The 25461-nt window shown below is 48.4% G+C and overlaps 3 protein-coding genes across 5 annotated transcripts in view; 2 read left to right on the top strand and 1 right to left on the bottom strand.

Annotated features, from left to right (window-relative positions):
* Positions 1-5999, top strand: part of CCL17 (C-C motif chemokine ligand 17) — a 27044-nt gene extending 21045 nt beyond the window's left edge. For both annotated transcript variants that reach the window (XR_002344423.1, XM_021093614.1), the window contains one exon: positions 3988-5999. Coding sequence is in view for 1 of the 2 variants with exons in the window: in XM_021093614.1 (XP_020949273.1) it covers positions 3988-4029 (42 nt within the window). In the remaining variant the exon portion in view is untranslated. The remainder of the gene's footprint in view (positions 1-3987) is intronic.
* Positions 1-6112, bottom strand: part of CIAPIN1 (cytokine induced apoptosis inhibitor 1) — a 17021-nt gene extending 10909 nt beyond the window's left edge. Inside the window, exons 1-2 of one of the 2 annotated variants that reach the window (XM_021093909.1) lie at positions 6008-6112; positions 398-579 (exon numbers count right to left, since the gene is read on the bottom strand). In XM_021093909.1, coding sequence (XP_020949568.1) covers positions 398-563 — 166 coding nt within the window. In that variant the 5' untranslated portion in view covers positions 564-579; positions 6008-6112. Of the gene's footprint in view, positions 1-397; positions 603-6007 lie in introns of both variants that reach the window. The other variant, XM_003355803.5, reaches the window with a different exon arrangement.
* COQ9 (coenzyme Q9) lies at positions 6079-23765 on the top strand. Its single transcript, XM_003355802.4, has 9 exons — positions 6079-6243; positions 9869-10034; positions 12138-12273; positions 18777-18919; positions 19180-19264; positions 20880-20984; positions 22262-22417; positions 22745-22798; positions 23073-23765. The coding sequence occupies exons 1-9, from the start codon at positions 6171-6173 to the stop codon at positions 23106-23108; spliced, it is 954 nt and encodes a 317-aa protein (XP_003355850.1). The 5' UTR covers positions 6079-6170; the 3' UTR covers positions 23109-23765.

Below are 25461 nucleotides of genomic sequence, written 5' to 3' on the forward strand. Positions count from 1 at the left end.
TTTACGAGGTTGTGTTCATTTCTGTTGTACAGCAAAGTGATTCAGGTATGTATGCATTAACAAGGTCCTACTGTACAGCACAGAGAACTATATTGAATATCCTGTGATAAACTGCAACGGGAAGAGCATGACAGAGAATGAAAATATTCACATCTTCTTATATGCTCAAGGGAAAAGTAAAAAAGGTGGATGAAAATCAAGCTTGTTAAAAAATGTGTAACATCTAATCGGAAATAAGAACTTGTCCAAATCATCTACTACACTCCCAAGTCCACTGCATCTCAAGTGGAAAACAACTGGGTGACGACTATCACGTTCCACCCAAAACAAAAACCCAGCGCCCAAGGAATGACAGAAATGCAGCAGTCCCTGCCCGACAGCCTGGGGAGGTACTTACACTGCAGCAGCTGGTTAATGTTTTCCACGGACACTTGGCCCTTGTCGCCAGTTAACGCTTGAAGCTTGTCCACCAGATCTTTCAGGGCCTCCACCGGGGATGACTTATCCCAGACCACTGCCACCGACTGGCCAGCCGAGATCCCAAAATCTGCCATTTCTGCCATGCGGTGGACCTAAAAGCTATGGGGGAAGGAGAGTCAAGGCTGAGCAGAGACAAAAATCGGAATTCAGTCCATGGGTACTGCCGAATATGATTAGCACTGCAACCTAATTCTGACCCCCCCGCCCCCTGCCATGGGAATGCTGACCACACTGGAAAATCCCACTGCAGATACCAGAATCGGGATGAATAAACCCGCTATCCCAAGGTTTCATAACCCCCAACATCCCCAAACACGGCAGGTGGCTTCCTTAGTGAGAATCCTGACTTGGCAGTCAAGTGAGGAGATGGAAGGCACAAAGATTATTTCCTCTTTGACAGGAGACAACTCAGCTTCAACAGAATATAAAACACTCAGGACATTAATTAGGCAGAAGTGTGATTCATCAAGAGAGACAAATAAATTGGCTGACATAATCCAACCGCAAGCTTAGTGTTTTTAAAAAGAGACAACATATTTAAATTTAGCAAACTGAGTAATATCTTCCCATTCATCAATTTATGAAAATTCAATTCCATTGACTAACACTGTAATGATGAAAAGTACCTACTATATCTCTGTTTAACAACCAATATTAGCCAGATCAAAGCATTTTATTTTGGAGTTCCCGTCATGGCTCAGTGGTTAACCAATCCGACTAGGAACCATGAGGTTGCGGGTTCGATCCCTGACCTCGCTCAGTGGGTTAAGGATCCGGCGTTGCCGTGAGCTGTGGTGTAGGTTGCAGACAAGGCTCGGATCCCGAGTTGCTGTGGCTGCGGCGTAGGCCGGCGGCTACAGCTCTGATTCAACCCCTAGCCTGGGAACCTCCATATGCCACGGGAGCGGCCCTAAAAAGACAAAAAAAAAAAAAAAAGGCATTTTATTTTTACTTTTTTTTGGGTCTATCTTTTTAGGGCTTCACACTTGGCATATGGAGGTTCCTAGGCTAGGGGTCAAACTGGAGCTTCCCTCAGATCAACTTGGGATCTGCGCCGTGTCTGCGACCTACACCACATCTCATGGCAACACCAGATCCTTAACCCACTGAGTGAGGCTAGGGATTGAACCCATGTCCTCATGGATGCTAGTCGGATTCACTTCCGCTGAGCCATGACGGAACTCCTATTTTTATTTTCTTTTTATGACTGCACCAGTGGCATATGGGAGCTGCTGCAACTTGTGGCAATGCCAGATTCTTAACCCACTGAGCAAGGCCAGAGATCGAACCTGCATCCTCAGGGATACTAGTCAGGTTCTTAACCAGCTAAGCCACAACGGGAACTCCCCAAAGCATTTTACATACATTTCCTCAACTGAACTTCAACCTTAAACTAGATTATTTTCCTCATTTTACAGTTAGGAAACCAAGGCCATTGACTTTGCCCAGATCACACAACTAGTAAGTGTTGTGAGGATAAAGTAAGAGTTGGGATTTGAATCTAAGTCTGTACGACTGTAAAACCCATGCTTTTAACCTATGGAAATTTCTCTCAGGGGTCAACTTTCTCTTTCACTTGATACTCAGAAGGGTATAGGATGTCAGCATGATGCAGTCAGGTCAGGAGATAGCTCTACTCAGTTCCCCTTTTCTTTCTTAAACATTAATGCCACCAAGTCCTCAACTTCCGACAGCTCTACCAAATGGCCTGCAGTCAGATGCTGTGGGAGAGGTCACGAGAGGATGGACAGGTCTTATGCTGAATACTCCTGTCTCCTGCAGAGGTGGCTAAGTCAGTGACAGTTATGCCACCACAAACATTCTGGGATTGAGTTTAAGCCAGGCCCATACACTTTTCCTTCTTTAAAAAGGTCCCCTGGAGTTCCTGTTGTGGCGCAATGGTTAACGAATCCGACTAGGAACCAAGAGGTTGCGGGTTCGATCCCTGGCCTTGCTTAGTGGGTTAACGATTCGACATTGCCATGAGCTGTGATGTAGGTCGCAGATGCGGCTCGGATCCTGCGTTGCTGTGGCTCTGGTGTAGGCTGGCAGCTACAGCTCCGATTAGACCCCCAGCCTGGGAACCTCCATATGCTATGGGAACAGCCCAAGAAATGGCAAAAAGCCAAAAAAATAAAAAAAATAAAAATAAAATAAAAAGTTCCCTTCAAATGACTTGCTCCTCAGCCTATAACACATGTCCAGGTTAGCCAGTCGTCTTTAAATACTACAGCACTTTTTTTTTTTTTTTTTTTTTTTTTTCTTTTTAGGGCCGTACCCATGGCACATGGAAGTTGCCAGGCTAGGGGTCGAATTGGAGCTGCAGCTGCCAGTCTATGCCACAGCCACAGCAACTCAGAATCCGAGCCAAGTCTGTGACCTACATACACCGCAACTCACGGCAACACCGGATCCTTAACCCACTGAGTGAGGCCAGGGATCAAATCCGTATCCTCAAGGATACTAGTCATGTTCGTTACGGCTGAGTCACAATGCGAACTCCCTACAGTACTTTGATTTTGCTGCTCATTTCCTAAAGGTGTTACTAAGGGTTTTATTTTCTAGAGTAAAACCCACTCCTCAGTCTTCTGCATTCAGGTGCTCTGTTACCTGGCTCCACCTGTACCTCCCACCTCGCCAAAGTGAATCCTTCCTGGTTCTATGAAAAATCTTGGCATTTTCCCTCTCTCATGCCTTTTACCTAGTTCCTCCCATGTGGACTGCCCACTATTATCCTCACTGGTCAGCAAGCCTCAGTAAAAGGATGCCAGGTGTTATCAGAAAAATTGGATTCCTTGGTCACCGAAGTGTGGCTTTTAAATCCCTAAAAAGCATACAATCAAGAACTGAAACTTTTAAGGTTTTAACTGTTACAGACCTTGAGGAAAAACCCTTGCACATCTTCAACGTGAACAACTTGGGATGATTTCACACCTTAGAGCCAGCTGAGGAAGACAGGAATGTGGATTGCTGGGCATTCATTTATAAGAAATAAATGACCTACTTCTCAAATGATGTTGGAACAGGTTCCCTCCTGGGACAACAGAAAGGGATGGCAAGCTCCCTGCCTACCAGTAACTACTGCAATCTTGCTCTGTACTCACAGAAAAATCCTCATGAAATAATTGAGGGGGCAAAGGCTATTCATTAGCTAGAGAGAAACAAAAAGAGCCAGATGTCTAGACCTTTTCAGGAACCTTCATGGACACAGCGTTTTATAGAGCACAGCTTTCAAGGGGTTCTATCTATCACTAGATCTTCTATTTATTAGCTAAGTGACCGTGGGCCAGTTCTTAGTCTCTCTTTTCTCATTAATAAAGTAGAATAATCTAATATTTTGTAAGAAATAAGTGAGAAGATTAAAAATATGCAAAGCACTCAGCAAGGCCTGGCAGAGAGAACTCAATAAAATCACGTTCTAAGAGAAGAACTCTGAGCCTCCACTTCTCCTGGGCCAGTTTATTTGCCTTTGCTTCAGTCTGATAAAATCCTCTTCTTCCTCCACAGCCATGCCTGCTGGGAGGACGCCCCAGGGAGAGATCGACGTGAAGCTGCTTTTTCACGGTTAAAATTACACAATGTAAGAGCTGCACTTTATGACTCCTTATACAGTACTCCAGTGGGATTGTGTCAGTAAATTAGAAGAATGGAAAATGCTTTGTGTTCCATAGTCCCCCAAACTAATCTTCTAAGGCAACAGGGGGCTCATAAAATACATTTATTAAACATTAACCCTCAAAAAACAAGACAGAGCCACCACCCTCAATCAACATTTTCCGAATAAAATGGGACACAATGCTCTTTCAAATATCTAAAAGCCAAAGGGCGATACTTTTCATCACCCGAGTTTTATGTTGTTGTTAATGTCTACTCTAAAAAAAATAAATAAGGAAGGAAAAACTGGCACCTAAGTCAACGTACTTATAAGTGTGACTCAGAGCCCAGTTTCATCAATAAAAAGAGGTGGTGGAGAAGTTATTGTCACGGCACTGGACCTGTCTGTTAAGCAGCTCTCCAATTCTGACTGCTGCACAGACATACCCAGGACCCTTCAAAAATGTCAGTGGCAGGTAGTGAAAGCAGACATCTGAGAATAACTTCCGGAGAAAGTTTATTTTTAAGGCACTCAGCAAACGTCAAATTTTGAGGCATCTGGCTCCTTTTAAGGATGAAGGGAGCCAAAAGAAAAAAATAAGGTGGAAGTCTGCTTATCAGTTCAAACCAGGGATCGAAACCTTTTAGGTCAAACGCATAAAGAATTCTGAAAACACTGACAGTTATCAGAAAGGAAAGTGTTAATTAAAATGAACTGACTGAAGCTTACAAAGAGCGACAGAAAAGGTGATAATCAGCAAAGAAACAGGAAACTCAAAGGAAAAGACACGGAATATTGGCCTTCAGGCAATTGACACATTCAAAGTTAAGGGTTTCAGAAAGGGTATCCAAGTGCTAGAATTTCCATAGGAAAGCTTCATTGGAAGATGGGTGGACAGTACTCAGAAAACAAGACCTCATGGAGAGATCAGTAGTGCTTCACTGAAATCCAGAAATATGGCACTGAAATTTTAATATTTGGGGAAGAGTTAGGCTTAGAGGGGTGTCCCCCACACCCATTCAGGAGAGAGTACGAGGTTTTGAGAAGACTAGATTTGATTAGGAATGTGCAGGATATGAAGCTAGGGTCCTACTGCACTTACTGTACAGAATGGTATGCTTAGTTAGCTCCTGCTGCCGGTTATCCCTAATCTCAAAACCATTTACTTCTTTCCACTACTAGGAAGACTTGCCTGGTGAAAGATTTCCCAATGAGGCCCAATGCATTTAAATTTCTGTTCAGTGACTAGACCATGACCTCCCTGAGTCACGGAGCGCTTGGCACTCATTGTCAGAATAAATGCCACCAGTCTTTCCCAAACTTGCAGATCGTGTAAATCACCCCCCTGGGGGGGGGGAGCATTTGTTAAATAAGATTCCAGATGTACTGAATCAAGTCTCCAGGAGAAAGACCCCCCGATATCCAATGTATTAAAAAGCATCCTGATGGTTTTTCCAATCTGGCAAGTTTGGGAATACTCAATTATACCAACTCAACACCTTGGAGGTTCAGGGATATCGTACGTTCAAAATTACAGCCTGGAAACTGAAATACCGCCCCCGGGCAGAAACTTCAGCTTTCCCGACATTTGAGAAGAGCGACTGAGACGCAAGGTCACAATAGCTGGCCACTGGCAGAAGTGGGTCTCAGACCCCGGTCCCCTGGGCCTCAGGCCGGGTCTGAAAATCAGGCAGCCCGGGAGGGGCAGAAGCCACCACGCCAAGAGCCTGGGGCAGGAGGGGGTCCACCCAACAGCTCGCATGGGTTTCCCTCGGGCGAAAGCCCTCCGTGGTTCTCAGGGAGGTGGCCATGGCCATGTTTCCGCTGAGACACGGAGCTGCGAATGAGAAATCAGAGGATGTGTGGCAGGGGCAGGCCGGGAGGGGGCCGTTGGGGAAAGTCGGGCTCTTGGACCACCAGGACAGCGCTCACCTGCGGCCCTGGGTTCGCTCCCCGTTCTCCGCAGCAGCCGGCTCCGCGCCTCGCGCCTCTCGCGAGAGGAGGAGGCTCCCGCGACGCAGGGAGGGCGGAAGTGGCCGCGCTGCGCACTCCCTGCTGCCCGTTCTGTCGCGTCGGCGGCGTGCCCGCTTCCAACATGGCGGCGGCGGTGTCCGGCGCGGTCGCCCGGGCGGGCTGGAGGCTCCTGCAGCTGCGGTGCCGCCTGCCCGGTGAGGGGGCTGCCGAGCCAGGGAGCGGGGAGGGGAGGGGAGAAGAGGGGTGCGCGAAGCCGAACCTGGGCTGGGTGAGGGGCGGAAGTAGGCCTTCGTGGTGGCCTGAGAGCAAGGTGAGGTGAAGGGCATAGCGGCTCGCGCTGGCGCCCGGGACTTGAACCGGCTGCGTGGCTGGCTTCTGACTCAGTTCTCCTGCTGTGAGGAGCCAGAGCGTCGGGGAAGGGCCTGCCACTCCCATTTCATGGAGTTGATGGAGCCACAGAGTGGGCTGTGGGCGCCGAAGGTCACACAGCTCATCGGTTGCAGACCGGCAGTCTCGTACCCAGTTTCAACTCCTTGGTCAAGTCCCTTGGGCCCTGGTCACGGGAAACAGCCGCAGAGCGCCTAGTCTGCTTTCTCCCGAGTCATTCCTTTCCCCCATCACTTCAGTAATTTTTCAGTATCCTCTTGCCACCATTACCATTATGTAGTAATTTTGTTTCTATGTCTGAGTTCCTAATAATAGAGGCGTTTACCTAAAAATGAAAGCTTTTTGTCAGTACCCTAAGTGGAAAACCAATGTCACCTTCCTTAAAGAGAATGTATGTACTAACATATTACCAAAAATATGTAACTAATGGAATAGTAAATATTCTTCTGCACTTCAACTAAAGTCATATGGACTACAGTGGTTCTGCAGTATTGCTTTGGGTCCTCCCATGTCCTTTTTGAAGTTTTATAAATATTTGCTCCATTTTTTTCCCCAGTTTGAGTATATACTAAAAAATTGATACTGTTCCACATACGTGCTGTGTTTCTTTTAAAAATCATTGTTTCTGAGTTGGTCTGTAGATTTAAAGAAAAAAAATAAGTGCTGTTTTGTTGTGTGTGTGGTGGTGGGGGGGGTGCTGGCCACCCCACAGCACATGGAGTTCCCAGGCCACCGATCGGATCCGGGCCACAGTTGCCACCTACACCTCAGCTTTGGCAACGCTGAATTCTTTAACTCACTGTGCAGGTGGACTGCATCCTAATGCTGCTGAGACACCACAGATCCCTGCATAAACTCCTGTTTTGTTGTTTTTATACAGAATTCCAAACTAAATATGTTCAGTAAAAGTAATGCTAATGACCCAGCAAATCTGGGTATTTACCCGACAGACGTAAAATCATAGGTCCATAAAAAGGTTTGAACAGGTATATTCATAGCACCTTTATTTATAGTGGGCAACACTGAAACAGCCCAGGTGTTCATCAGAATGATGTTTCTTTCTCTCTCTCTCTTTTCTTTTTTCTTTTTTGGCTGCACCTGCAAGCTTGTGGAAATTCCCTGGCCTGGGATTGAGTTTGAGCTGCATCTGCTTCTTATGTCACAGCTGCATCAATGCCAGATCCTTTACCTGCTGTGCCAGGTGGGGATCCAACTGGCAACGAATGCCACAGAGACAAGCCAGATCATTAACCCATTTGCGGTGGTGGGAGCTCCCAGATTATAGTGTTTCTTAATGGAATACTTCTCAGTAATAAAAAGTAATTGACTGGAGTTCCCTTGTGACACAGTGGGTTAAGGATCTGGCATCAACATCGCCATGGCTCAGGTTGCTTCTGTGACGCAGGTTTGATCCCTGGCCAGGGAGCTTCCACATACTGTGGGTGTGGCCAAAAAAAAAGTAACCTACCGATTTACACAAAGATATGAATCAGTGTAAAAGATATTCTAAGCAAAAGAAGTCTTACTCACCCAGGACATACAGTATGATTCTATTTATTTATTTTTTCTGTCTTTTTGGGGCCGCACTCTCCACATATGGAAGTTCCAGGCTAGGGATCAAATTGGAGCTGTAGCTGCCAGCCTACGCCACAGCTCACAGCAACACTGGATCCTTAACCCACTGAGCGAGTCCAGGGATTAAACCTGTGTCCTCATGGATACTAGTCAGGTTCTTAACCTGCTGAGCCATGACAGCAACGCCACACCATCCTATTTAGGTGAAATTATAGGACAGACGAGACTTGAGTGAAACATTCAGAACAGTGTGGTTGGGGAGTGACTGGGAAGGAATAAGAGGGAATTTTCTGGGATGATGTTGATCTCTAGGTAGAGGTTCAAGTTAGGCCAGTGTACACATTTGTCGAAACTCTGGATTGGCCTGTTTAAGCTGTGTGCATTTCATTGAATATAAAAATGTCATCTCAATTAGAGAATAGTAAGTATGGAACACAGGTTAATGATAAGTATGCTGAAACTGTTTAGAGAGAAAGAATACTGAAGTCTGCAACAAATGCATCACAAAATCAGCTGGATTGAGGAGTTCCCGTCGTGGCGCAGTGGGTTAAGGATCCGGTGTTGCCGTGAGCTGTGGTGTAAGTTGCAGACGCGGCTCGGATCCCACGTTGCTGTGGCTCTGGCATAGGCCAGCGGTACAGCTCTGATTAGACCCCTAGCCTGGGAACCTCCATATGCCGCGGGAGCGGCCCAAGAAATAGCAAAAAAAGACACACAAAAAAAAAAAATCAGCTGGATTGAGGTGTGAGGAGTGTGATGGATACGTATGTAGGATTTAGGTGGTGAACATACAGGTGTCTGTGCCACCAGTTCTTTCCACTTGTCTGTACGTTTGAATTTTTTTTTTCATAGTAAAATGTTACGAAAGAATAAAGTAGTATGAGCCTTTGCTTAGGAAACAATACTGTACTTTCCGAAAGTGCTTTGCTGAAGTTAATAGGATGCTCCAGTATTGCAGATGAGGAGTTCTTTTGTGGCAGAGCAGGTTAAGGATCTGGGGTTGTCACTGCAGTGGCTCGTTTCACGTCCATGGTATCGCTACTGTGGCTTGGGTTTGATCCCTGTCCCCAGAACTTCCACATGCTGTAGCCGTGGCCAAAAAAAAAACTGCAGAAGTTCCCGTCGTGGTGCAGTGGTTAACGAATCCGACTAGGAACCATGAGGTTGCGGGTTCAATCCCTGCCCTTGCTCAGTGGGTTAACGATCCGGTGTTGCCGTGAGCTGCGGTGTAGGTTGCAGATGCGGCTCGGATCCCGAGTTGCTGTGGCTCTGGTGTAGGCTGGCAGCTACAGCTCCAATTCAACCCCTAGCCTGGGAACCTCCATAGGCCACGGGAGCGGCCCAAGAAATGGCAAAAAGACAAAAAGAAAAAAACTGCAGATGAGAAAGCAGATGGAAGGTACCGTATAAACCCTAGGGAATCAGTGCTCAGAACTTCTAATTTCTAGGCCAGTGCTAGAAATATATGTACCATGTAACAGTGATAGAAAAATATGTAACATTTGCAAGTCACTTGCATTTTTTGTTTGGGCCTCACAACATTCCCACTGAGTAAATAGGGATCATTACTCTTCATTTGAATATTTTTAAAGTCATGCTCATCGGCATGAAATGGTTTGCCCTTTACCACACCGCTAACGAATGATGGAAATGTGCCTAGAAGACAGGTCTTCTGCTTCCTTGTTCACGCCTTTACCACCACTTCATGTGGAAAGGTTTCCAGTTTACCCAGACTTTTTGTCTTGGATGAATGGTTCTGGTTTCCCTCTGCTTTTCCTTTTCCCCATCTCTAGGACCCCTCTGGGTCTCAAAGAGTCTTCTCTGGTGAGTGTCCCTGACTGACAGTTTCTGTTTCAGTGTCCCGCTGCCGAGCAGCCCTGGTGCCACGTGCCTTCCATGCTTCAGCCGTGCAGCTGAGATCCACAGATCAGCAGAAGCAGCAACCTCTGCCCTCTTCTCAGCAACATTCTGAGACACGGGGTGCTGAAGAACCCAGTCCGGAGTCTTCTCATTCACCCCCCAGGTAGGCCCCAGAACCCCAGTCCACCCATTTCTGGCCACTTGGCTTGCTTGGGTGACTCTCTCTCTTCCCTTTCCCCTCTCTATCCCCTTCACACCTTTCTTCATTTTCAAGACTGTCTTTGTTTTGTTTGTTTTATGAAAATGGTGCCTGTACATTCTAAAACATCTAAACAACACAAAGAAGTTTACAAAAATAAAACTGCAAATTATTAGAAATCACAAACCCAGAAATAACTCTGCTGACATTTTTGTGACTATCCTTTCAGATATTTCTCTAAGCATATTTCATATGTCCCCTTAATATGTATTACAAATGACTAATCATGCTATACACCATAATGCTGTTCCAGAATGTGTTTTTTACCCAACAGTACATTTTTAATGTCCTTTCACAGTCTATATTATTTTCATGGTTGTGTAATATTCCAGCAGAGGACACTACCAAAATTTATTTGACCTATTTTTTATTGATGGATATTTAGATTTCCCTCACTGATATGAAAAATAATATAATAATGTTGTGTGATTCTCTTAGTGGTGGAAGTACTGAGTCAAAGGATATGCATTTTTTTTTTTTTTTTTGCCTTTTAGGACTGAACCCAGGGCATATGGAGGTTTCCAGGCTAGGGGTCAAGTTGGAGCTGTAGCTTCCGGCCTACGCCAGAGCCACAGCAATGCCAGATCCAAGCCGCATCTGTGACCTACACCACAGCTCATGGCAATGCTAGATCCCTAACCCACTGAGTGAGGCCAGGGATTGAGCCCACGTTCTCATGGATACTGGTTGGATTCGTTACCACTGAGCCACAACAGAAACTCCCAGATACGCACATTTAACATTTTGTACATATGTGGGGCCCTCCAGAAAGGAGATAATAATTTACATCTCCATTAAATGTTTTGTCTTAATCCTGCCACTGAGAAGTTCCTCTAGCTCTGAAATTAGAGTGCTCCCAGTGATTTTTATGGTCTTCCAATGAAAGTACTTTTTTTCTTTCTCTCCTTTTTTTTTTTTTTTTTAATTTTTTTTTCTTTTTTGGCCACCCCGTGGCATATGGAATTCCCAGGCCAGGGATCAGGTCACAGCTGCAGTGCAACCTATGCTGTTGCCGGATCCTTTAACTCACTGTGCCAGGCCAGGGATCGAACCTGCATCCTGGTGTTACAGAGACACCAACCATCTTGTAGCGCCACAGTGGGAAATCCCCCCCCCTTTTTTGTGTCTCTTTAGGGCCGCACCAGCAGCATATGAAGGTTCCCAGGCTAGGGGTCTAATCAGATCTACAGATGCCGGCCTACACCACAGCCACAGCAATGCCAGATCCGAGCCACATCTGCGGCCTACACCACAGCTCACGGCAGCACTGGATCCTTAACCCACTGAGCGAGGCCAGGAATCAAACCCACAACCTCATGGTTCCTAGTCGGATTCGTTTCCACTGCGCCACGATGGGAACTCCCAGAACTCCCTTATTTATTTATTTATTTATTTATTTATTTATAAATGGCTGCACCTACCGCATATGCGGGTTCCCAGGCCAGGAATCCGAATCACAGGGGCAACTTATACCACAGCTGTGGCAATGCTGGATCCTTTGATCCACTGCACGGGGCCGGGGATCGAATCTGTGCTGCAGTCGGATTCTTAACCCACTGTGCCACAGTGGGAACTCCAGTACTTTTCATTTTAATTCACCAGATACTATTTGAGGATCTACTTTGTACCAGGTCCTGTGAATAATGTAGCTGTTGTCCCTGTCCTCATGGAGTTGGGCTCAAATCCAGATGAAGAAACAGTGAGCTCTGGCTATAAGCCAGGAGACCCAGGGTGCTGTGAGAGCAGGTGGCTTCCCATCACATGACCTCCTTGCTCACTGGTTCCTTTCCGTCTGACTCCAAGGGAGGGGAAGGATGAGAGGAGTTTACCCTGTTGGCATTCAAACACTGATACTGACAGAAAAGTAGATGCCCTCCTAGCACGTGCTGAGAGGAAACACAGAGTCTGTGGTTTCTGGCCAGGCACATTTTGCATGCCAGGCAGTAGGCAGCCCAGATGAGGTGGGCTGGGCTCCATCCCCATGTCTCTCTTGGATTCGGGACTCAGGTACACAGACCAGGGCGGTGAGGAGGAAGAGGGCTACGAGAGCGAGGAGCAGCTGCAACACCGCATCCTGACGGCAGCCCTGGAGTTCGTGCCTGCCCATGGGTGGACAGCAGAGGCAATTGCGGAAGGAGCCAAGGTGTGTATGGGTGAGGGCGGGGCAGCCTGGCCAAGGTCAGCGAGGGGGGAGTCCCACCAGCCAGAGGGAGGGCCCAGCTCAGAGCCCTGGAGTGCCTCACAGCTGCAAGATTTTTTGGGTTTGTTTGCTTATTTTTTCCCAGTAGGGTAGAAATGGCTTTATTTTTAAATTGTTTTTTAATATAAAAAGAACATACCACGGAGTTGGTCTTGAAAGTTAGATTCTACTGAGATCATTTATTTCTTGAGCGTTCAAAAAATTCATTCTTGGGTGCTCAAAAGAGACAGAGTCTTGCTGTGTCGCCCAGGCTGGAGTGCAGTGGCTGTTCACAGGCACAGTTCCACTGCTGATCAGCACAGGAGTTTCCACCTGCTCCGTTTCTGACCTGGGGCAGTTCACCCCTCCGTAGGCAACCTGGTGGCCCCCCACTCCGGAGAGGTCAACGTATTGATGCCAGACTTAGTGCGGACACCCGATGGCATAGGGCACTGCAGCCCAGAACTCCTGGACTCAAGCAGTTCTCCATCCTAAGCCTCCCGAGTAGCTGGAACTATAGGTGCACACCACCGCGTCCGGCAAGAGTTAGTCTAAAGGCAGCTCGTTAGGCAAAAATTGCCTGGATCAGAAGTTCCCATTGTGGCTCAGCAGTAATGAGCCCAACTAGTATCCATGAGGATGCAGATTTGATCCCTGTCCTCGCTCAGTGGGTTAAGATCCAGCATTGCTGTGAGCTGTGGTGTAGGTCACAGATGTGGCTTGGATTCCACATTGCCGTGGCTGTGGTGTAGGTCAGCAGCTGTAGCTCTGATTCGTCCTCTAGCCTAGGAAGTTCCATGTGCCGCAGGTATGGCCCTAAAAAGCCAAAAAAAAAAAATGCCTGTAATCAAAACAACCCTATTTCATTGCCTCTAAGATACCATTGACTGTAAGAAGCACTATTACTTAATGCATCACGAAAAAAGAAAAAATGCTATCAAATTATGATATCATCAGTAGTACAATTCACAGTGATTATTTAAAATGAGGAGAATATGTGCATCTTAGAAATGATGAAGGGAGTTCCCGTTGTGGCTCAGTGGTTAACGAATCCAACTAGGAACCATGAGGTTGCAGGTTCAATCTCTGGCCTTGCTCAATGGGTTAAGGATCCGGCATTGCTATGAGCTGTGGTGTAGGTTGCAGGTGTGGCTTGGATCTGCCATTGTTGTGGCTGTGGCATAGGCTGGAAGCTACAACTCTGATCAGACCCCTAGCCTGGGAACCTCCATATTCTGCAGGTGCGTCCCTGGAAAAAGACCAAAAAAAAAAAAAAAAAAAAAAAAAGAAAGAAATGATGAAATATGACGTTTGAAAACTCCCAAGAAGGCACCACCTTGGAGACCAGCACATCGCATTTTTCTCAGAAGTCTAACAGTCAGTCTTTTGTCCTGCTTTGGAACAGACTGATGCTTAAGATTAAGCCATAGGCTTGTGTTTAGGCCCCATGGTGCAGGATCATCAGGCAGAGCCAGGTACTATCCTGTGAGAGGTCTTTGAGGATGGAGATTGGCGGAATTACAGGTTCACATCTTCCATCGGAAGCGAGCAGAATATCTGCACATGAAATGGAGCAATGGGCAACTTTGCTGCTTTGCTTAACTGTATCGTCTCTCTTGTCTTCTCTCACTCTCCCAAGAGCACATAGGGTAACAGAAGTCATGTAACTGAAATGTGTATACTGTATGACTCCACTGTGTGCTTACTGTGAGAACTTTGAACAATACAGACGGATATATTAGAGTTCCCTGGTGGCTCAGCAGATTAAGGATCCAGCGTTGTCCCTGCTGTGGTATGGGTTCAGTCCCTGGCCCCGCAACTTCTGCGTGCCATGGACACGGCCAAAAAAAAAAAAAAAAAAAAAAAAAAAAATACAAACAGATGTAAAAGAGAACAAAAAAATCCATCTGTGATAACCAAAGGTCAACATTTTGATATCTGTTCTTTCAAATTAAAAAAAAAAACCTGGAGTTCCTGTGGTGGCTCAGTGGTTAACAAACCTGACTAGTATCCTGGGGACACGGGTTTGATCCCTGGCCTTGCTCAGTGGGTTAATGATCCGGCATTGCCATGAGCTGTGGTGTAGGTCGCAAATGTGGCTTGGATCCCACGTTGCTGTGGCTGTGGTGTAGGCTGGCGGCTGCAGCTCTGATTCGACCCCTAGCCTGGGAACCTCCATGTGCCATGGGTGCGGCCTTAAATAGACAAAAGACAAAAAAAAAAAAAAAAGCTTTCATTTATTACTCATTCATTCTTTAAATATTTATTGAACAAAGAGTATGTTAGGTCCTAGGGACATCATAATGGTCAAGATGGACACAGTTCTGCCCCTGATGAACTTCAGTGTGGCCACGTTAGTCAGATATATACAAACACGTATTTATAGAATGTGCTCAGTGCTCTCAGGAAAAGGTGCTCTTGAGACCCACAGTGGAGGGTCTGGTATGGAGTGGGGCGAGAACGTGGTGAGGAAAGGCTTTTGAACTGAGAGCTAAGGAATGAGTAGACTTTACCTGGTTTGGTGGGAGTAGGGGCCAGACAAGTTCAGACAGAAACAGCCTGTGCAGAGTGGAAAGAAGCCTGCACATAGAGGAAGCAAAGAGAACCATCCCGTCAGAGTGATGGAAGAGATCTGAGCTGAGCGAGGCTGAGGGAGGGTCAGTTGAAGCCAAATCAGGCAAGGCTTTCTTTTATTCTAAGAATAATTGGAGATACAGGATTAAATTTGACATTTCAAAACCACTATTTTGGCTGCTAGTTGAAAAATGGATTGGAGGTAGAGAGAGTCCCTGGGGACTGCTGCCAGTCATCCAGGAGAGATGAGAGCTTTCTGACCGCGAGCAGTAGCAGTGAAGGTGGAGCTGATGGATTTGGTGATAGGATGACGTAGGAGGGAGTGACAGAATGACACCAGAGTTGCCAGTTTGCACGTCTGGGTACATGGTGGTGCTGTTTTCATAGATTAAGGCCAATGGAAGAGAATCAGGTCTGAGGAAAGATCGTGGATACAGTCATTGTTGAGGATGAGGGGTCTTGGGTTCAGCCAACAGGAGACCTCAAGCATACAGGTCTGAAACTGGAGGAGGTGCCCGGACTAGAGTGTATGTTGGGGCATTTTCAGCATTTGTACAAATTAAATCACTGAAGTGAGTGAGATTGCCTAGCGTGGCATGAGTGTGTCTGGAGAGTCATGTGAAAAGAGAGGCGTCTAGGTCCTCTGACATTTAAGGGTGGGTGGAACAGGGTGAGCTGGCAAAGAAGACTTAAGAGTAGGAGCCTGACGCTGCAGGCAAAGCAGGAGAATGTGGATGAAGCACCTAGATGGTTGTTACTGCGGGAGGGAGTACGGGTCAGAAACGATGGGGTAGGTTGAGGAGTGAGTAGAAGGTAAGGAAGTGGAGAGGTGTTTGGCTGTGGGGGGTAGACGAGGGCTAGTGTACCAAGCAGGGAAAATGGATGGAAGCCTGAGCATGTTTGCATACTGGCGGGAGGGTGCAGAAGCAAGGGTGATGGGCACAGAGAAAGTGGCTAATTTAAAAATATGAGGATCCAGCGTTGCTCCAAGCTGTGGTGTAGGTTGCAGATGCAGCTCAGATTTGACCCTTAGCCTGGGAACTTACCATATGCCGCAGGTACAGCCATAAAAAGGAAAATAAAATAAAAATAGGAGGTTATGAAATCCAGAAAACAGGTGGGAAGACTGACCTTCGATGTATTTGCTGCAAAGTTGGAGAAGACACCTGCAAGTTTAGTTTCTAGAAGAACCTTTAAGGAGTTCCCAGGAAATGGCTTCTGTTTTCTCTGTGGAGTAGGTGTCATTGTCTCATGACCCTGGAGTTAGGAAAGAGTAGGAGGAGACACAGGTTTGGAGGTAGCCAAGAAGGTTTGAATCATTGTAGAAAGGCATGGAACCAGTTAGAGGACCGAGATGGAACAGGATTGTTTAGAACAATCTAATTCCGCTGAGTAGTCCATGGTTGACTGGTTTTTTCCCTTCTGCATATCTCCATTCACATGGCTGTGTAATCCCTATTGTATTTACTCGAACTCAGTTAATAACATTTGGGTTTTTTCCATTTTTTAAAGTATTATAAACCTGTTTGTATGATATATTTAAGTACATTTCTGGTTGGTTTCTTTAGGACAAATTCTGAGAAGTGGAGTTGGTCTTTGAGGAAGTGCATCAATCAGAAGAAATCACACTAGTTATCCAGATAGAATTTAACTGAAGAATTGTTAACTAGGAGTTCCTGTCATGGCTCAGCGGTAACAAACCTGACTGGCATCCATGAGGATGCAATTTCAATCCCTGGCCTTGCTCAGTGGGCTAAGGATCCTGTGTTGCCCAGAGCTGTGGTGTAGGTCACATATGCGGCTTGGATCTCATGTTGCTGTGGCTGTGGTGTAGGCTGGTGGCTGCAGCTCCAATTCGACCCCTAGCCTGGGAACTTCTATATGCTGCAAGTGTGGCCCTAAAAAAACCAAAACCAAGACCAAACAAACAAAAAGAATTGTTAACTAGATAACTAGATGTGACGTTAACTAGATGTGATGGTACCAAGAGGATAAAAAGAACAGTAAGGTACCATTGAGGGAGCACCTGCAGGGAGTAGCTCCCATCCCAGGGCTAAGGGAACAGAGGGAAGAGTTGGAATGATTCAAACTATAAGCTCGATAGAGAGTCTGTGGAGATGAAGCTCAGACTCCTGAGGAGGGGGTGCTACTCAGCTGGTGCTGATGTCGCGGAGCTTGGAGGAAGGGTCCCTTGGGGCTGGAGCCTGCCCTCTGGGGGTTGGAGAAATGGTGGAGCGGATGGGGGAGGGTGGGCAAGAAGAGGATGGTGGCCAGATGAAACTAGTTCTGCAAGTGCTGGGAATACTGCCCACTAGGTTCAGCTGCTGAACTGGACACAACTGCAGCCTCAGGGAGGAAGGCTCCTGCTCACGGCAACCACTAGCAGACAGGGAGCCATCAGCAGTCAGTACCCCCCACTCGAGCCTCGCAGTCTCCCTCTAGCGGTCTGTCGGCAGAGCTAACATGGAGCCAGCAGTGTGGCTCGCTGGGCCCCACCTCCTCCACGCTCAGCGACACAGGCACACAGTGAGCTTGCAGGCGCCCTTAGTGTTGATGCTGCTGCTACTCTGATGGTGATGTGAGTTTCGCCAAACTGCTCTCCAAAAAGGCCGTCTACTCCCACCAGAACAGTCACTTTCCCTACTCCCAACAGTGGGAATTCATAGAGTGGATAGGTTTTTTGTTCCTTGTTTGTCTTTTGTCCCTGCTGCCATCAGGGTTCTGCCTTTAGCAGTGATTGCTGTATATCAGGGATAGTAAATGGTCTCAGTGGCTTTGTAAACTAATTCTTCTTCTTTTTTTTTTTTTTTGCTTTTTAAGGGCCACTCTTGAGGCATATGGAGGTTCCCAGGCTAGGGGTCTAATCGAAGCTACAGCTGCCAGCCTGAGCTGGAGCCACAGCAACGCCAGATCTGAGCCGAGTCTACAACCTACACCACAGCTTATGGCAACGCCGGATCCTTAACCCATTGAGCAAGGCCAGGGATTGAACCTGCAACCTCATGGTTCCTAGTCGGATTCGTTTCCACTGCGCCATGGCAGGAACTCTGGCTTTGTTAACTTCCTCACAACTCATTAAGAAAAGTTTGTGGGTTGTTTTTTTTTTTTTTTCTTTTAAACAATTGAGAGATCTACTTTCCAAGAGATTTAGGTGAAATGAGTTGTTGCGGAAGAGAGAGTTACAGGTGCTTTTCCTGAACCCCCCTACCCCCCACACCTTTTTGGGCTGCACCTGCAGCATGTGGAAGTTCCTGGACCAGGGATCAAACCCAGGTCTCAGCAGTGACAATGCTGAGTCCTTAACTGCTAGGCCACCAGGGAACTCCCCTGAGCCCTTTAATAATGGTTACAATTCTAGGTTACCAGTGTCAGAACTCAACTGGCTCAAGCAAGAAAGGGAGTGTTTTGGCTCATTTAGTAGCAGAGGAGTCTAGGAGTAGATCTGGCACCACGTTCTTAGCTTGTGCTGCTGGGAACTGTCTCTCCAGCATTTCTGCTTTGCTTCTCTGTGAGCTTCATTCTCTGCGGGGCTTCCCAGGCAGAACTAAAAACGGCTCAGCAGCCGCAAAAGAGAGTACGTCTTTCCCATCAGGACTCGCAGAGTCTGGAGGCAGCCTCTTAGGGCTGGGGTTTGGTCCCGGGCACAGCCCCGAACTAGTTGCTGTGAGCTCCACTTATCCAGGTCTGGATCCCCTGCTTTGTGTCACACCCACAGGCTGGACAGAGTGCAGAGGGGCACCCTGATCATGCGGACCGGGAATGAAGAGTGGGGCTGTCCCACTGACAACCAAGCTGCCGTTAGGAGAAGGGGCACTAGGGATGAGCAGACAGCAGATGCGCGCTGCACCCACCCACCGCTTTCCTGCCTCTCCTCTCCCCCTTTCCCTTTGTAGTCTCTGGGTCTCTCCACCGCGGCCGCCAGCATGTTTGGGAATGATGGCAGTGAGCTGATACTGCATTTTGTGACCCAGTGCAACGCCCGGCTCACCCGTGTGCTGGAAGAGGAGCAGAAGCTGGTTCAGCTGGGCCAGGCAGAGTAAGTCCTGTGGCATCATTGCTCATGGTGGCAACTAAGGAGCGAGGGACCTCAGGCCCTAGCAGCTGTCCCCAGGAAGCCAATCCAAGCAGGCTCAAAAGCGTAGCAGTGAGCAGCCCTGCTGCTCTGCTGGGACTGAAAGGCAGCTGCCTGTCTCATTTGTTGCTGGTAGGACCCTCCCTGCTGGGGCTGAGTAAACCGTGTAGCCCACGCCCGTGCCTTTGACCCAGAGACATACTGTTTTCTTTTCCCCCTTCCAGGAAGAAGAAGACAGACCAGTTCCTGAAGGATGCTGTAGAAACCAGACTGAGAATGCTGATCCCGTACATTGAGCATTGGCCCCGGGTACAGAGTCCACAGCCGGGCCCCAGGGCAACTGCATATTCGTGTTTATGGGCTTCAGCACCTTCACGCAGGGGGCCCTGCCCACTGTTCAGAAGTCAGCTCGCCAATCTCCACAAGCCCAGGGAGACACAGCACACTTGGTAGCGCTAGGTTTCAGATTTGCCAAAGAGAGGACCTCTGAGCCATCTTTGTCTTGGTTCCAGGAAACCTGAGTGGCCTGGGTCCTAGATCACACCCTTGTGGAGTCTTAGTGGCCTGAGTGTGCCACCAGGTCTTCAGTGAGGAGGAATCCGTGAAGGAGATTAGAAAAGTCAGAAGATTTTACTGGCCATTATCCATTATCTTGTCATGTTCTAGATCTTGGGAGGCTGGGACTTTTTTTCATTATGTCACCGTGGTGCTTTGAGAATTGGAGTATTCATTCCAAGGGCTTTTCCTCCCTTTCCTGAAGCTCCTTTTTTTCAAAGTGTGTCACAGTGTAAGCCATTCCTTCAGAAAGTCAAAGCAGAGAATTCCCACAGCACTGTGGGTTAACAATCCAGCTTGTCTGTGGAGGCACCAGTTCGATCCCAGGCCCGGCGCAGAGGGTTAAGGATCTGGGGTTGCCGCAGCTGTGGTGTGGGTCATGCTCCAGCTTGGGTTTGATCCCTGGCCCGCAAGCTTCCATGTGCCACAGGTATAGCTGAAAAAAGAAAAAGGCAAAGCACAGCAGAACTGAGAGGACCCCCAGATCACCTTGTGTCCTCTGGCCAGCTGGGGGACTTGAGCATATCATTTCCATCAGTCACTTGCCAGACATTTGAACACCAGCCATGTGCCTCACGGCGGCGGCCCAGGTGTGAGGGAGTACAGCCGGCCATAGCCATTCCTTGCCCACACTCGGCTTCCAGACCTCCGGCTTGACTCATTCCCCCTCGCATTTAAAGCAGCGCAATGGGTGTATTAGGCCCTGGCTGCCTCCTTATTCAGCCTGTTTCCTTCTGGGCTACTTGGAGAAAACCTTCCAGCCAATCCGGGATGCCTCCGACCGGCTCCCGTGGGCCACAGCCTGTGGATTTTAGAGTTGGCCAAGTAGCAGGCCTTGTACTCTCAGGAGTCAATGTCTGCTAATAGAGGCATCTCTGGGTTGTGCCATCAATTGTATTGAAGGATTTTTGGTTTCTGGAGTTTTTTTCAGTTAAAAGGGGAAAAAAAAAAAGAAGGGGAGGAGTTCCTCATGAGGCTGCATCGGGGCATCAAGGGCAGGACGACCGCTGCACTCTGGGAGAGGCCTAGGATTTGGGCTTAGCAACTACCCCCAGACTCCCCTCCCACCTCTGCTCCTTTCTCCACGTTGCAGAATGGGGTGCCTTCCCCAGTCTTACACTCAGTGCTTAAAGCCACCAGGCTAGACCTGAGTGTCTGCATGCCCCAGTCCTCATACTCGGTGCTGAGAGTCTGAGAGGGCCGGCTGAGGCTCGGCTCTGCCCTGGCTCCCATCAGCCAAGGTCGGGGTCGTTAGCCCCCAGGAGCTCATGCCAGCGGGTGAAGATGGTGGGTCTCTGAAGGCAGGCCGGGCGGGCCCCTTTCATACCCCCACTGGTGTGCAGTGCCTCTTCCTCTGTCCTCCCCTCAGGCCCTCAGCATCCTCATGCTCCCTCACAACATCCCGTCCGGCCTGAGCCTGCTCACCAGCATGGTGGACGACATGTGGCATTACGCTGGGGACCAGTCCACGGATGTGAGTGCTTTCGGCGAGCCCACAGGTTACCGAGAAAGGCTTGGGTTAAGTTTGTGCGATTTCTTTGATCACAGTTCCCTTCAGGGGGACTGCAGTGCCATTCCCATCTTAGGAAGGAGAGACTAAGGTATGAAGAGGGCCCTCAGCAGGCACAGTGGGATCTAGGTCATCTTCATTTAGGGACCAGTGTTGGAGCCACAAACCAGTGCTGTTCCTCCCCCGCCCCCCGCCCCATAGTGGTGACACAGGGCATCATAGGGCCTGGTGATTTGGCTGCCATTTATAATCATCTCCCCCTCAGTCTCCTAGATCTAGATTCTGTAGCAGACTTTATCAATGCGTGTCTTTCATGAGACTGCTTAAAATTAAAAAAAAAAAAAAATGCCATGGAGACACCCATTGCTTTAAAAAGAAACCGCCCTGCAAGCTTATCTTGGCCTGCTTTGCTGAGAGATCAATAAGCCTTTAAACAGGCCCCAGGAAAGAATCTGACTTGTTAATGCTATGATATTTCTGGTAGGAAATTTTTAAAATATATACATATATATGTACATATATATATACACACACCTTCATAAAAGAAATTAACATGTGGTTGTATTTTTGTGAAATCCAGGCTGGGAGGCAGAGATGTTCCCACCACCATTCTAACAAAGTACTTTAATAAACTTCCCTCATGTGGGAATATACCACCAACAGAGATGATAGAAAAATGAAGTTAGCAAAGAAATTAGAGGGATAAAACATGAAGCAGCTGAGCTAGTGTTCTGAAGCATGGTTGGCCAGGACAGTCAAAAGTTGCTGCAGGCCTTGAACTCGCAGCTCCTCACGGGTGTTCCAGTCTGTCCGTGATGCTGTTACACTGATGAACGCTCCAGGGTTTGGTCCTAACAGGCTGACCGTAGAGCCTCCCCAGAGCTTAGGTGTCCTGAGACTTAGGCTGTCACCAGTGTTTCCAAAGCCGAGTGGATGTAGCAAAATCACATGGGACGCTTATTAAACATCCAGGTCCTGGCCTGTACGTCAGACCTACTGACTCTCAATTCTAGGAGGTTGGGCCCAGGAGCTTGCCTTTTTAGGCTCTTGGGTGATCCTGATGCCTAGCTCAGTTCGGGAACAGCAGTCTCGTCCCGAGGGCCATGTGTATCCATGAGGGAAAGAAGAAATGGGGTGGGGGAGCCCATGAGTGCCAGTGGCTTTGGGTAGGAACTACCTCAGACTTCCCCCAACCCACAGCAGCAGTGATGACCCACCTTGCTGGATGGGTTTCTTGGCAGTTTAACTGGTACACCCGCCGTGCAGTGCTGGCTGGCATCTACAATACGACAGAGCTGGTGATGATGCAGGACTCCTCCCCAGACTTTGAGGACACGTGGCGCTTCCTGGAAAACCGGATTAACGATGCAATGAACATGGGCCACACTGCCAAGCAGGTAACTGGGGGCTAAGCCTTTGGGAAGCTTCCTCACTGTTCTTCTTGGGCCACACTGGTCACCTGTCTGTTCCTTTGCTCCCCTTTGGCCCCAGGTGACAATCCTCAGGGCCTTCCCAGGGGACCTGACTGGCTGTTCTTCATCCCAGCCCTTCCCTACAAGCCACACGTGGCCTGTTTGTGTTGTGTCATCCATGGGCTCTCCCTCCAGTAAATGGGCCCTCTTGACTCTACCTGTTGCGGCCAGTAGGCCTACTGATTTGTCCTCCCTGTCTCCCCTTTGAGCCAGGGGTGGGGACTTAAGAGAACCCAACCTGACTCCTCCTAGGTGAAGTCCACCGGAGAGGCACTGGTGCAAGGACTCATGGGTGCGGCGGTGACGGTGAGTACTGCCCAGCTCATCCCTGCCCCTCCGGCTCCAGCCCTGTGATTCCTACATTTGTCACTGACCCCATGTAGTCTTCCAACCAGTAGATCCCAGATACCCCACTTCTGTATTTTTCACTGGCATCAAGAGACAGTACTGGCTCCCAGGACCCTGGTATGTCGGATCTCATCATAACCACACGCGCGGCTTTGAAAACCCAGATCTCTCCCCTTGAAGTCCTAGGCGTAGGGCGAAGTCTCATCACTCTCTTTTTCCATCCCTTTATCAGCTCAAGAACTTAACAGGCCTAAACCAGCGTCGGTGAGCAAGCAGGGACGTAAGCTAGAGTGCCCAGAAGAAAACCCGTGGATATATTTAAAGGGCTTTGAAATGTATGAGGTGCCGTCCACGGAACAGGGCGTTAACGAGAACACACAGAAGGATCTATCATACTACCACAGCCTCCTGCAAACCAGGGCACTGGAGGATACAGTCAGAGCCTGGGGTTGGGACACTTCAGTTCATAACACCAGGCCAGGCCTCCCGATGCCTTTCAGCACCTCAGCCGTGTGATTGGAAAACGCAACACTCAAGCATCCTGACCACAGAAACCCAGCACGTTCCTGTCGTGGCCTCTCAGGCAGCTTGATCGTGTCTTAACCTCCCCAGAAGTGCTCTGTGGGGCTCCAAGTTGGAATCAGGGTCTGAAGTCACCCCAGGTGGCAGCTCCTCTACAGCACAGCACAGACCTGTACACCCAGAGGGTTCTGTGCTGCCTTTCCTTTCTCTGGCATCCTGAGATGCTGCACCTGGGAACCCCCTCAGCAAGCTGCCTCACTTGAGACAGGTGCCTGCTGGACAGTGTGCTCAACCTGGTCAGAGGTGTGATGCCTGGCCCCTTGTTGAGTTACACTAGCACATGTTGCAGGATTATTAGTGAACTTAGAGTCTGTAAAAATTATAATAAATACGTTTGAAGCAATTTCCTGTTGTGTAGGTAGTTTCCATACAAACCACGGCAGGTGTCCAAGACCCCAGAGGGAGACAGCAGTGTTGAGGAAAAGGCTGGAAGCTAGCAGACCTGGGGTTCTGGTCCTAGCGCTGCCTGATATTACTGGGAAGTTGTGACAGCTCCGTATGTGTGGGCCCAGGCTTCCCATCAGTACAATGTGGGTGATGGCCTTTCCCTGCTGTGCAACCCCCCCTCCCCCGCCACCACTATTAGTTCCTTTGGCACCTCCTGTTTCTGTTTCATTGACACAGTTGCTAGCTTTACTAATTGTCAGTGTCTCAACTGACTGCGCTTCTCCTCCCTGCCCCCCTTTTTTTTTCTTTTTAAGGCCGCACAAGCAGCATGTGGAAGCTCCCAGGCTAGGGGTCGAATTGGAGCTGCAGCTGCTGGCCTACACCGCAGCCACAGTAGCGCAGGATCCAAGCTGCGTCTTTGACCTACACCACAGCTCATGGCAACATTGGATCCTTAACCCACTGAGCGAGGCCAGGGATCGAACCCTGCATCCTCATGGATATTAGTTGGGTTCATTACCGCTAAGCCACAGCAGAAACTCCTCCCTCTTTTTAAAAAATTAATTTGTTTTTATGGTGCACCCGTGGTATGTGGAAGTTCCTGGGCCAGGGATTGAATATGAGCCACAGCTGTGATCTTCGCCATAGTTATGGCAACACCAGACCCTCTAACCCACAGTGCTGGACCAGGAATCGAACCCGTGCTTCTGCAATGACCTAAGCCACTGCAGTGAGATGCTTAACCCACAGCACCACAGCAGGAACTCTTGGGCTCTCTTTTTTAAGTCTAGTTAACTCTTATATTTGTCTGCTTAGGCTGCTGTGACAAAATGTCTCACAGTTCTGGAAGCTGGGAAGTCCAAGATCACAGTGCCAGCCAATACGGTTCTTGATGAGCGCTTTCTTCCTGACTTGAATGAAGGTGGCCACCTTCTCTTTATATTCTCACACGGGAGAGAGAGAGGGAGCTGTCTCTTCCTGTTCGTATTGGGACGCTAACTTCATGAGTCCTGCCCTCCTGACCTCACCCCCTCACATTAGGGGTTAGGGCTTAAGCATTTGGGGATCCACAGGATCTCGAAGCCTCTGTCTTCTGCTTTGCTGTTTCCTACCTAACTAGACGGAATATTCATGAGGGAGATAACAAGCTAAGTAGGAACTTCCCATCTCTTCTTGTGGGCCTTCCTCTGGGCCCTTTCTGCACCTCCCTAAGCCTTTTATCTCGACTTTCTGTCAACCTCTCAGCAGTAGCTATTTCAAATTTCATTCCATTCTCTCCTTTATCCTTTATAGCATGCCTCTTGCACTCAGCAGACAATTTGATTCTTAATTTACTGAGATGACACAGGCTGTGGAGCAGGGACCCCCTCAGTGCTCTTCCTTTCTCTCCTCTGTAGGAGATTACTCTTCTTCTGCCCCCTAAATGCTGTCACCTGCCAAGTTCTATTTTAGGGCTTCTCTGTGTGAGCTCCTGCCACCTTTTTGAGGCCTATTCAAACTTCTCTCTAGGGGGACTGTTTAGGGGACTTGCATAATTCTTTGTCGTACATTGCCCCTGGGTGACACACACTGCCAGGCACTGGAGATGCAGAGATGAAGAGATCATAACCCACCCACCTCCGCAGAACTGGAGGTGATAGGTTGAAGAGAAC

This window comes from Sus scrofa, chromosome 6, assembly GCF_000003025.6.
Source record: "Sus scrofa isolate TJ Tabasco breed Duroc chromosome 6, Sscrofa11.1, whole genome shotgun sequence".
Classification (NCBI taxonomy): domain Eukaryota; kingdom Metazoa; phylum Chordata; class Mammalia; order Artiodactyla; family Suidae; genus Sus; species Sus scrofa.

Excerpts from the sequence above, each read along its gene's own strand:
- COQ9 (XM_003355802.4), top strand. The coding sequence starts at position 6,171 with ATGGCGGCGGCGGTGTCCGGCGCGGTCGCCCGGGCGGGCTGGAGGCTC. Across the intron at positions 19,265-20,879 it reads ACATTGAGCATTGGCCCCGG|GCCCTCAGCATCCTCATGCT; the intron begins GTACAGAGTCCA and ends TCCTCCCCTCAG. Across the intron at positions 20,985-22,261 it reads CTGGGGACCAGTCCACGGAT|TTTAACTGGTACACCCGCCG; the intron begins GTGAGTGCTTTC and ends GTTTCTTGGCAG.